This window comes from Nycticebus coucang, chromosome 20, assembly GCF_027406575.1.
Source record: "Nycticebus coucang isolate mNycCou1 chromosome 20, mNycCou1.pri, whole genome shotgun sequence".
NCBI classification, from domain to species: domain Eukaryota; kingdom Metazoa; phylum Chordata; class Mammalia; order Primates; family Lorisidae; genus Nycticebus; species Nycticebus coucang.
The window spans coordinates 68,417,311-68,429,788 of record NC_069799.1 but is presented as its reverse complement, the minus strand read 5'-3'; the positions used below and the strand labels follow the sequence as shown (position 1 = coordinate 68,429,788).

At 53.1% G+C, this 12,478-nt stretch overlaps 1 protein-coding gene and 1 long non-coding RNA gene across 3 annotated transcripts in view; one reads left to right on the top strand and one right to left on the bottom strand.

Moving 5' to 3' along the window:
- Positions 1-12,478, bottom strand: part of ADARB2 (adenosine deaminase RNA specific B2 (inactive)) — a 392,152-nt gene that overhangs the window by 49,796 nt on the left and 329,878 nt on the right. For both annotated transcript variants that reach the window (XM_053573048.1, XM_053573049.1), the window contains exons 4-5: positions 12,091-12,205; positions 1,556-1,724 (exon numbers count right to left, since the gene is read on the bottom strand). In XM_053573048.1, coding sequence (XP_053429023.1) covers positions 1,556-1,724; positions 12,091-12,205 — 284 coding nt within the window. The remainder of the gene's footprint in view (positions 1-1,555; positions 1,725-12,090; positions 12,206-12,478) is intronic.
- Positions 4,487-10,047, top strand: LOC128572912 (uncharacterized). Its single transcript, XR_008376274.1, has 3 exons — positions 4,487-4,694; positions 6,541-7,234; positions 8,254-10,047. It is a non-coding gene; the product is annotated as an uncharacterized LOC128572912 (long non-coding RNA).

Sequence of the window (12,478 nt, the reverse complement as noted above, 5' to 3'; positions counted from 1 at the left end):
TGTCGCCTCCCTCTGCACATTCACCTGCGGGGGACCTCTCACAGAGCCAGTCGTCTCCACCACTAGTACCGGTGTCTGTGCATTTGAAAAGCTCTAACCCTGTGGACACGCAGACACTCCTTGGGAAGCGTCTCATGGGCTGCTGACCTGGTGTGTGTTACAAGGAGGAGGGCCTTAGGGCGAGGCTGGTGTAGCAGGAGGAGCGGTCAGTGCTGAGGACTATTCTCTTCCTCCTTGCCCAGCCACAAGCAGGGCAGGGCCGGGGGACGCCTGCTCTCCCAGTCTCAGAGGGGTGAGGGCATTTTGCCCTCGAAACCTGCCCTCCCCTACCATTAAGCTCAATCTAAGAGGCCCCACTTCAGTCGAGAAGGTTCCAGATTTTATTCCCAATTCTGCAGTCAGCTTTCTGCCAGTCTTGCTGTTTCTACATGTCCTGCCCCACTGGTGATGGATTCTGTTCTTTGGGGCCTGGGATCTCACAGGCAGCAGAACAGACCTTTTCTCCCCAGGAGACCCTGGAGGTGTCTGCCAACCTCCCCGCCTCTGTGCCCGCTCCTCCCACCCACTTGCGCTCCCTCTGCCTGTGGACATCCTTCCTCAGAGCTGTGGCGGGAGCAGTGCCGAGCCGTGCCGGTAACTCCTGAAGCAGACGTGCTGTGTATGGGGACCCCACGAGGAGCCTGGTGGCCACGGGGCTGGGTTGGCACTGGCTCCTTTGCTGGGCACCCTGTGTGTGGGGTGGGTGCACCTGTCTTTGAAGACCCCCAGCTGGCAGCAGATTACCCAGCATGCAGCCAGCCTTCTCTGACACCACAAGAGTTAAGCTCCTTGGAAATATTTTAAATGAGCAGCTGGATGTTTAGGAAAAGCCCTCCCCATGTTTTGAGAGATTTCCAGCTCTGTTCCCCTCCGTTTGACTCTGGCCACACCTGGCAGGCCTCTGAGGGACGTGCCTCAGTCCTCACTGTGCAGAGGCACAGATAAAATTAATTGAGTGTAATAAGGAGTTGTTTCGTTTCAGTCTGTTTGGCATATTTTCAGGCCTTTCTCCCTTGAGTGTGGCTTCTGATGTGTGTTGAGTCCCTCGCCAAGGCCCCCCACCCCAGGTCCCATTATTAGTGGTTTGGGGGACATGGCATCAGAGGGTCCAAAAACAGACAGACGGTGCCAAGAGACCCACAGCCCCAAACGTCCAGACAGAGCAGCTCAGCCCAGGGGGCCTCTGGGAGTGTGTGCTCCTGTCCAGTTCATGAAGTGTGTCCCCAAAGGAGATGCCACTGGGGGGAGAGCTGCCCCTCCCCACCTTTTCTAAGGCAAGAGCACTCTGGTATGGGGGTGACATCACCAAACCCAACCCACCAGTTAGTCACATTTCCAAGGGCAGGGCTGACAGGGCAGGTCTGGAAGATGTGGGCCACTGACAGAAAACTGGCTGCTGAGAAACTGAGCCCAGGCCCAAGGTCAGGGGCCGTCCTGAGAGGCTCACCCCCATGGTGCACCAGCATTGCCTGTCCCTGAGCACCCAGTCCCCCACACCCGCCTGCCGGCTGCGTACCTGAGGTGCAACTCCAGCTGTGCATAGAGGAAGTGCAGGAACGCCCTCCGGGCCACCACCTCTGCGTGGCAGTCATTGACCACCAGCCCCTGGTCGCTGAGGTGCTCACCGTTGATGCACTTGGTGCCCGAGGACAGGACAATGACCTGCGCCTGCCGCACATCCAGGCCTGGGGACACAGACAGTGGTCAGGGCTTAGTGCTGGCCCTGGGGACACAGAGAGTGGTCAGGGCTTAGTGCTGGCCCTGGGGATATAGACAGTGGTCAGGGCTTAGGGGTGGGCCCGAGGACACAGACAGTGGTCAGGGATTAGGGCTGGGCCTGGGGAAATAGATGGTGGTCAGGGCTTAGGGCTGGGCCCGGGGACACAGAGAGTGGTCAGGGCTTAGTGCTGGCCCTGGGGATACAGACAGTGGTCAGGGCTTAGGGCTGGGTCTGAGGGCACAGACAGTGGTCACGGTTTAGGGTTGGACCTGGGGAAACAGATGGTGGTCGGGGCTTAGGGCTGGGCCCGGGGACACAGACAGCTGTCAGGATGAGGGGCTGGGCCCGGGGACACAGAGAGTGGTCAGTGCTTAGGGCTTGGCCTGGGGACACAGACAGTGGTCAGGGCTTAGGGCTGGCCCTGGGGGCACAGATGGCGGTCAGGGTGAGGGGCTGGGCACCCCAGGAATCTCACTTTTGGGGCTTTTTGGGCCACATGGCAGCTGCTGCTTGAGACTTAGAGACTTTGGAAATAGGTGTTTTTAAGGATTCATTTTGAGAACTAGGACTTGGGCAGCCTGCTCATGTTGGCCAGACACTGACCCCTCCCCAGGGGATGGGGCCGTTGGGTGGTCTCAGGAAGCAAGTGGGCTATCCACATCTGGTCATCCCATCAGTGGCTCTGCTGCCTTAACAAGAGTGAAGATGAAGATGACTAGCCCCCATGTTTCTTCCTGGGAAAAGCTGACCAGTGTCCCTGGCAGCCGTCAAAAGGCTACCCCGTGGTCCCCAATGTGGGGCTATGGTTTGGTCAGCAGGATGGAGGCTGCAGGAGCCAGGTCAGCTGCTCATTGCTTCTCCCAGGGGTCTGGCTGCCACGTCCCTCACATAGTTAAAGTGACACATGAGGGGCAGGAGCAGCAACGAGGAGCTGGCAGGAGGAAGAAGTCTCCCTGCAGACGCCAGCGTTGTGAGAGGAGCGGGAGCAACACTGTCATCATCTCCTAAAGGGTCAGACGCCTGGACTTACAAGTGGCCTCACTCAGAGTGGACAGCCCGTGGGGGACAGGCAGTGGCACCCACAAGGCACAGCCTGACCCTCCTCTTTTGCAGTCACAGAAGTCAGAGCTGCAGGAAGAGAAGACTCTTTCCCTTCATGCTATTGTGCCAGCTCCTGCCCCTCCAGCTCTGTTTGAATTCAGGGCTGGACTGTGGGCCCAAGACGGGTGCCACTTGCTTGTTCACCTCTCTCAGCCTGCTGCCGTGTGCTGGCACCACACTAGCAACATGGCCCTGCTCTCAGTAGGTGTGCATAGAGGTGACATGAGACGCCCACAGCAGGGACGCAGTGTGACACATACATGTCAGCACCGCACGCAGAGCTTCCACAGAGAAGGATCATCTATGGGACAGAAGCTTCTGGCAGAAACTGGTGTGTGCGGTGAGTGCAGGGGTCCCAGGCATGGGTGGGGCCTGCCGTGCTGGGAGAGATGAGGGGCCTGTTGGCCCAGTGAGCTAATGGGCAGCACAGGCCTCAAGATCACCCTGGGGTGGTTGCTCGTGCTCTGGGATGATGGAGAGTTGGCAGGGATGGTCCAAGCAGGACAGCGAAGCATGTCTGTGAATGTCGTGTGCTTGGCCTGGACAGTGGAGGGGCGTTTCTTCTGGACGTTTCTTCATTCCAGACACATGAAGGTGGATTACACATGAAATTAAAGAGTGGTACAAAGAGGTCAGAGTCACAGTGAGATGCAGGACGTCCAGAGGCTGGGCTGGCAGTGGGCTTGAGACTGAGGAACGAAGCAACAGCACTTGGGAAGAGGCCGAAACACGGGCTCACGTGTCACACGGCGAAGGCCAAAAGACGCAGATTTCTGGGAGGAATGGCACATTCAGGGCTGACCACCCCAAATTGGGGAAGGGGGTAGACAGGTGTCTTCCTCTCCTGAGGGTGACCCAGTGGCATTGGTCATGTTATGAGTTGGAAAGTAGGGCTTAGTAGCAATTAGAAACTATAAGCAAAAAAAGGATTAAAATCAGAACCTTGTTAACTAGCACGTAAGCAAGCGAGCTCTAACTGTCCTTTCTGCCCAGACTCCTAGTGGACATGTGGTCACCATAGTGTGAGGGACCAGTCACTCTGTGAGTACAGGCAGAAATGACCCTTCTGGTTTGGGAACATGCATCCCCATGTCTGCACTGATGGCGTTTAGGGTGGTATGAAACAGCTGATCAGAAACAGCTGATCATTGTGCGGAATCTCTCCACGTGGAGACCCTTAGTAATGGGGTGGGGAGGCAGTGGCTGTACAAGGGGATGCAGAGCTGCCTATTCTGGGAAAGTGCCCACAGGCCTGTGAACAGTGCCCTGCACACATCACACATCTTTGGTCAGCCTGGCTGAGGCTACTCAGGAAAGAAAACCACAGAGTCTTCGGTATAAATATTAACAGAATGCCAAATAAAACAGGAACCATCACATAGCAGGGGAGACTAGCACTGCGCAGCAACACAGGTGGGCTCATTCCAGGAAGGTGAGGGTGGATTACACACGAAATTAAAGAGCGGTGCAAAGAAATCACAACCCAACATCTATGTTTGATAAAATCCCAACAGAAGGAAGAGAGATTTTTTCCCAGCGTGATTCTGTCCACGTGGATGCATGGGTGCCCATGTACACGCACATGAGTATCATGACCGACGGGGAGGTGCTGGAGGTGTTTCTGCCCTCTGCCCTGTGAGGACATGGTGTCCATCCTCTCTGGAGGATGTTGCAACAAGGTGCCTTTTGGACACAGAAATCAGCCCTCCCAGACCCCAGATCTGCAGGTGCCTTTGTCCTGGTCCTCCCAGTCCCTGAAACATGGGAGGCAAATTTCTATGGTTCAAGGTACTTTGTGGCAGCAGCAAAAACACCCTCTCCCTTCTGACTCTCGGTGAGTTTGGGAATGTACCTCTATTTAAGTAACTGGGACTGAGTAATTCTTAGCTTCTTCCAGCTCTTCCAATAGAAGTTTTATAATATTATGTGTCATATCTGATTTTGGAGGAAAAGGATCACCACATTTCTAAGAATAATTGAAGGTAATATGTGTATATACTAAACTGCATCAAATCAACGAATCTCAAAATTTTAGAAATTAGAGACAGGAATAATTTTTGCCACATGTGTAAACTACCTGGGATGAGTGATTAATTCTGACTCCCTTTTCCGGGCAGGGTGTCTGCAGAGTAACAAAGGCAGACTCTTCCACACTCAGCTCTCAGTCCTGGGAAGTCTTCCTGGGTGCTCGGCCTGGGTGATCCCCCCACCTGCTGCTAACGCTTGGCCGGCTGTGTCTGCACCCTCCGGACATTCTTGGGGTGCCTCGGGATCTGGGGCAAACCTGCTTAGACCCTGATTCGGCCCAAGTCTGTCTCATATTCAGTCTTTTCCTGTGAGTCAGTTCCTTGGCATTTTAGGCCCCCTTCCATGTTCATGCAGGGCATCCATGAAGCTCCTGTGCACATAAACTTTATGGCCATCAGTTTGGAGTCAGGCAGACCTGAAACTGTCTGCTCAGGTGCCTCCAGTCTGTGGGGCCGTGGGTGAACCGAGAGACACAGCTCTGCGCTTGATGGGGAGATTTCCTTTCCCCATTGTTCTGATTTGTGACTGTCTCCAGGAGTCCAAGGCCTGTGTCCTGGGGATTTTATTCTCTAAGTATTGCTTGAGTGTGGACTTTAGGAGGAAGGCAGGTCTGTGTGAATGCCTTGGGCCCCCCCACCAAGCCCACCCCTTGGCGAAGGCTGTCAACAAGGCAATCCTGGATGGTGCTGGACAGAGGGCCCCAGCAGGCTCAGGCACGGAGAGCCCAGTTTCCAGGACTCACTGAGACTTTGACCCATTAGGTTTCTCTGTTAGTGTCAGTTGTCTTGTTTGGATAGTTTCTGAGGATTCAAGAAAACTCTGCAAAGTTTTGACATGCATCTGATATATAGTTAAGATGCCACAATTCCTAGCTATTATGATGGCATATACTTAAATTTCGTGGTCAAGATGCAGTGGCCCCAATGGTTAGAATGAGGTGGTTCTTGTGCTCTAGAGGCAGGGGGATCTGTGGATAAAAGGGGGCTCTACGGATAAGAGGGGCCTGTGTGGATGGGAGGAGAGGGCTGTGTGCATAGGAAGAGGGGCCATGTGCACAGGAGGAGAGGGCCGAGTGCACAGGAGGGAGGCCGTGTGCACAGGAGAAGAGGGCCGTGTGCATAGGAAGAGGGGCCATGTGCACAGAAGGGGACTGTGTGCAAAGGAGGAGAGGGCTGTGTGTAAAGGAGGAGGGGGCCATGTGCACAGGAGGGGGGTGGTGTGCACAGGAGGAGAGGGCCTGCCACTCCCCTGCTTTGTCACCCCCCACTCCCAGGAAATCCCCTGAGGTGGCAGGAACTGGCCAGGAGCAGGAAGGGGTTGGGGCAGCTGTGGGGCCCGAAATGTGGCCAGCTTGTGGCCACTGCTGGCTACTGAGCCTGGCAGGGAGGGACCCGGGTAGGATGCTACAATCCAGTTACTCAGTCCCTGCAACCAGATGCGTCCCTGACTGACACAGTCCCAATCCCAGGTGAGTGGTGTGCAGTGCCCTGCACAGGTCAGGAATGTACCGGGCCCAGCGGGTAGGAGGCTGTCAGCTGAGTCCCAACATCAACACTAGGACACAGGCATTTTATGTTTGTATTTATATTCAGTGCCCTCCTCCTGCCCCCAAGAATGAAGCAGAATGACAATGAACTCTCCGCATTTAACAGGTTGGAGAATCTGCTGATCCTGCGTGGAGCGGCCAAGCAGACTCCGTGGTCCGTGGAAGCTCAGCCCCTCGCGTGACGGGATCAGGCGTGAAACACCTGCTCTGACCAGCATGGGGTGTTCCCATCTTCCAGCGAGGACTCTGACAAGGTGGTCTCTCTGGTGCCAAAACCAGAAATAATGAGACACAAATAACAATGCACAACTCATGGGCTTAACGCTTGAGGTGGCCGTGCTTCTTCATCTGTGAGGAGCCACTTGAGAGTCTCATTTCCATTCTTTGCTTTTGAGAAGATGGGTGTGGGGTCGAATTTGGAGCAGCTCAAAGGGGTGCTCTCGCCCCGCTCCCCGACCTGTGCCTGACCTCCTGACACTGGTCTCCTCTTGACTGGGGGAAGTGCCTGCCTCCACTGATGTGAGCCTGGGGCCCTGAGTCCATTGTGGGTCCTGCTGTCCAGCCCCTTCCCTGTACTGGCCTTGTCACCCCCAACACTGCTCCTCACCCAACACCAGCTTCTCCCCATCCCGGGAGCATGACGCTCGTGCAGGCACCTGGTGGGCCACAGGCCACAGGCGTGTGGCCAAGGGGGCCAGGAAAGAGATGCATGTGGGGGAGGCACAGCTCTGCTTACCAAGGCAGAAGCCGTGAGACCTCAGTGCTGTGGAAAGCCTGGAGAACCTCACTAGGCTTCCCAGGTGAGTTACCCCCAAACCCCAATCGGTGGTGTTCAGAACGGCACCATTTGTGCCTCCAAAATATCCCACAAGGCAGCTCTTTAACATCACCTACTGCAGATGGACAGATCTTTAAAATTTAAAGACAAGGCCCACTGTATTTAAACCAGGACCCCAAGTGCACACATCTGAAATCCACACACACTTCAAAGGGTTGCAGCTTTACTCAGTTTCACATGTGTCCATTAATTAGCTTGAACACTTCAGAATATTTTTATTATATGTCCAGCCACATTGTGGGGGGCCAGTCATTGATTATTGACCTCTCTGCTAACAGGACGACTTTCTGAAGCTTCCTTCCTTCCTTCCTCCCTCCCTTGCTCTCCTTTTCTCTTATAGAGTATTTTAGTTTGTTGAATAATAAGATTACTTGGTTTAAACCTCCAAAAACATTGCCTGGAACCTAAAAAAACCCACTAGATATATCTTTTTTTAATTTTTTCATCAACAAAGTATTATGTTTCCATTTACAAAAGAAGAATTATAGAGTTTAGGAGACTAGAATGAAAACAAGGTTAGTTTTGCTGCCTAGAGATACAGCACAGTGTTGGATTTTTCTTTCTCAACGACATCCTTTGGACAATTAACCACGGGCAGAGCTGAACACTCGGCTTTGAGTTCCTGATCTGAGAGATGAGAGGCTTTGATGGGAGCGCCTGCTTTCAAGAGAGCTGAGCAGAAACACTCCCCCACTGTCTCACCGTCTCCTGCTGCAACCTCCTTCCTGAGGAGCAAGTCAGGGTGTTCTGTGCCTCAGCCGCGGTCAGGGCTGCACCTGTCTGGGGCTCTCACTGGGCCTTGTGGATTAGTCTAGACCTAACTGTCTAGTTGAGCTATGAGCCTGGGTGGGACATGCGTCCAGGCAGGGGCTGGTGTTGTTTCTCCTTGCTTTGCAGGAGGACGTGTGGTGTGAATGTGCTGCTGTTATGTGCTGCACAGGGGCAGCCACAGTGCGCTGAAACCCATCCTGCATTTCATAGGTTAAACCTGACCATCTAAACCAAAGACCCAAGATCAGTTGCCCATTGCTGCGCCCCCCAAAGAGAGATGCTGTTTCCACAAGCCTCCTGTGGCCACGCGGGTCCTGGAGACACATGTCCAACCTCACAGTTCCCTGTGTCCGGCCAGCAGCCATCAGGACCATTCCTAGAGCCCCTGAGGATGACCCACCATCCTTCCCTGCAGTGGGGGGAGCTCATCTGGCTTCCTTGTCTCAGCTTCTCTTTGTCAGACCCCACTGAAGGAGCTGGAAAGATCTGGCTTTTTAATTTTAGGATCAAAGAAATTTCCAGTCATTCATGGCAGAGAATGGGAAGAAACGGGCTTTGAGATATTAGGGGACTCAGCCTTTGTGAAGCCGAGTGTGCACAGATCCTCCTTGTACCATGAGAGGAGCCATCGGGGCTGTGTCTGAACTGCCAGGATTTACCAAGTGCACACTGAGCGTGGTGTTCAAACGTCAGCTGGTCTGCTCCACGTGGTGGCGTGGACGGTGCTGTTGGGTGGTAGAGAACCCTAACTCTGGGTACTGAGAAGGATCTGCGTCTCATCAGTTACGATGATGTAACTGAGAGAGGTGGCTGGTAAGGAAAAGGCTGAGGGCTGCCACCTTCCGTTTGCCTTCTAAGTTTGATAGAATAAAAAATAAAGGTTTCAATACATTATCTAAAATTGTATGTATTACATATCATTATAATATAAATATGATGAAAATTGGAGAAGTATCACTTTTTTTTTTTTTTTTTTGAGACAGAGTCTCATTATGTTGCCCTGGGTAGAGTGCTGTGGCATCACAGCTCACAGCCACCTCCAACTCTTGGGGTCAAGTGATCCTCTTGCCTCAGCCTCCCGTAGCTGGGACTATAAGTGCCTGCCACAACGCCCGGCTATTTTTTGTTGCAGTTGTCATTGTTGTTTAGCTGGCCTGGGCCGGGTTCGAACCTGCCAGGCTCGGTGTCTATGGCTGGTGCCATAACCACAGTGCTACGGGTGTTGAGGCAAGTATCACATTTTAATGAATCAATAGATATTTTCTAGAATTGAAAATCTAGAGAATTAAAAGTTTTAAGATACACTAAAAGCAAGAAATGTAAAATCTGCGTGGGTGGAAACAAATGAAGCCCTCCCAGCAACACTGATGCCGAACGCCGTGAACCCTGGACGGCTGACTCAGAAAGGACCTATAGTCTGTGTCTCTTGGAAGTGAAATAACGGACTGGAGCACACTCTTTGTCAAAACTTTTGTACTGACCCAGGTAGAACCACTGTGTTTAGTGGTGAGTGTTTAGAAGAGGCTGCTTTTGGGAGTGGAGAGGCGGGCAGGGTGGCGGAGATGGTTGCTTCTCATTTATTGGTTTTCCCTTATTTGAATCTTTATCAAATCTACCCTGTTCGTAAGTACATGTTTCTGCATTAACGCTTCTCACAGTGACTAAAACATGGTCTCTGTTTCATAAGTGGAAAGCACTTTCCATGAGCTAATTGCTGTGAATGAGTTGGTATCCCACCTAAAATAAGGTGGGGTGGGGGGACAGGGGTCATGTTTCATCTCAGAATAGGTTGCATTTTGTACCTAGAACAGGATGCACCCTCTCGGAGTTCCCTGGCATTCGCTTGAGTAACTGAACTAGAATGAGAGTGAATAGCACATCCACTTTAGGTAAATGAACATGGACATGAACATTTAAAAATACTTCTATTAGCAATTTTGCACATTTCTTCCTCATCTTTTAAAAATCTATATGTTTATTAAATCTTCCATTTACAATGGAAAAGTCAAGTTATCCATTTATTCTTCAGGGTTCGTGACGCAGTAATTGGCCAGGCGTCCCCTGTGCGGTCTCATCTCACAGGGCACACTCAGTCCTCCCAGATGAGCCGCCCACACGAGCAGACGCTCACGGCAGCCCAGGCTGGCATCTTCCTGCCAGCGCTGGAAAACGTGCTGTTCTCCTGGTGAGGTCTGAGAGCAGCTTTCAAAACTCACCGGAGCTGAGTTTCCCAGAAAAGTGGAAAGATACTGGACACTCAGAATTCTGGGGCTGGGGGGAGTTGAGAGCCTGCCTGTGAGATCACACCCACTTAGGGTCTGGGGTTGGAGGCAAAAGACACTGGCTGGGGTCTCCCTCCCTCCGTCTCCCCCACCGTCTCTCTCCCTCTCACCTCAGCTCCCTCCCTCTCCCTTCCCCCTCTCTCCCTTCTTTCTTTCCTTTGCTGACCAAGACGCTAATTTGGACCGAGTTATCCAGGAATCTGTGGTAAAAGTATGTGTACACTCCAAGTTTTAAAATTTACCACAGTTTTGTTTATGTGCTCCTACAACTGTGCACGCATAACTTTCATGGTTCTTTTTACACTGGATTTAAATTGCTCCTGATGCCCCACTCCCCACCAGGAGACAAAACTCACAAGGCAGGCACTTGGTCTGTTTCATTCTCTGCTGTTTCCCAGGGACTTAGCACCATGAATGACTTGTGAATAGGACAGCGCATCACTGGCTGACACGTGGCACCCCCAGGGACAGGGATGTTCCCAGTGCTCTGTGTCCATCAACACATCCAACTCCAGAGTCATCCTATTAGGGTGGCTCACTGATCTTCCCACTTTAAAGGTGAGAAAACTGAGTCCCAGACAGGCTGAGTGCGTGACAGCCTGTGGCCACACAGCCCCTTGCAGGTGGAGCTGGGTCCCAACCTTAACCCTGGTGCTAGGACTGTACTCGTCCTGTGGCTTCCCTTACCTCCCCCAGGAGACAGCTGCACCCCGAGGGGCCTGCACCTTCTCCCCTAACCTCTGTGCCTGTGGGACTGAGACCAGTGCACACAATGTCCAGGTGGTGGCTTTGGTGGACGTGATTCCTGAGCCCATAGTGCAGACCATCTCCCCTCATCCTGCATGTGCAAAGCAGTGGTGATGCCCTGTGCCAGGTACCGGTGCCCACAGGGAGCCTCTGACTCAGAACTTGCGTTCACAACGTAATTTCACCCTTAGAGTGGTTCTCAAACTTTCCCTCACTCTGTTCCCATTCTGCCGAGGTGTCCACGCTGACAGGCCGGGTCACACCTGCCTGAGCTCGTCCAAGTCTGGGTCCAGAGACAGTGAAACCTCACCACTCAGGGGGTCTCTAGTGGGCTTTTAAACATGCTTTTGGATGTTTGGTAGGTGGTCTTTTTTATCCCTAGATTTTGTCTACATGTGCACAGCAAGTATGTGTGAAACTTAACCCAAAAGTCAACTGTGGTTTTACACAATCATATTCTAGCAGGTCATCACATACTCATGAAAAACTTTGGGGCTATGAGCAGCTGATCAAACAACCAGGTGATTTGTCACTGGTCGGATTAGTATCAGACGGCACCAATTGGTCAAACCCAGCCATTGCCCACCCAGCCTGCTCAGTGACGAGGCTGCCTGCTCGATCTTGGTGTGGGGCGTTTCCTTCCTGGGGGTCACTCTGGTTTCCCAGAAAAGCCCTCCCTATGAGTAGTGGGGTGGGAACCTTGGCAGAGGGAGGGCATTTGTAGGTTCACACCCCAGCGAGGGGGACTTAGCACTCCCAGGCAGCTGAGCTTCCCTGGGTGGCCAGCTGGGCCCCTCCAGCTCCTCCCACGGAGCTGGAGGCCTGGAAGGCAGTCACCAGCACTCAATGTGGGTTTCTCGGTCACGCACTTTGGCCCCCGACCCCCTGCTTTCTAGTTGCTTTTCTTTGTCACATCTTTGAGGGAAGAAGGGATCCTGTGGCTCCCAGGGTCAGGTAGACACTAGCGTTCCTTTCTTTGGAGATGAAAATTCCCACTGGGAAAACAAGAGCCAGTTACCTCTGGTCATGACAATTCCTGCCAGTGCTTTGTGGCGGGCGTGCACAGGCGTCAGGGCGATCGTCACCTCACGGAACTTCTGCATGACCAGCTGGGACACGGAATCGGCAAATTCCTGAAAGACAAAGCGGCAGGACTCCATGACGGGCTGAGCGGGGCAGCAGGGGGTGGCAGCTTGCTGTCCTCCCGCCCACGGCCAGGCCGTGCCACCACACCATACTCGTGCCCTGTCCCTCCACTGTCCCCACAGGCTCAGGAGGGAGCTCAGCACCATACTGAGCTGGGAAATCCTGACCTGTGCTCAAACTTCCTACACAGACGCTGCCCCCCCAGCATTCCCTACCTTTATGAGCAAAGACCCCCAAAGAGGGAGAGATTTGCAGGCCGT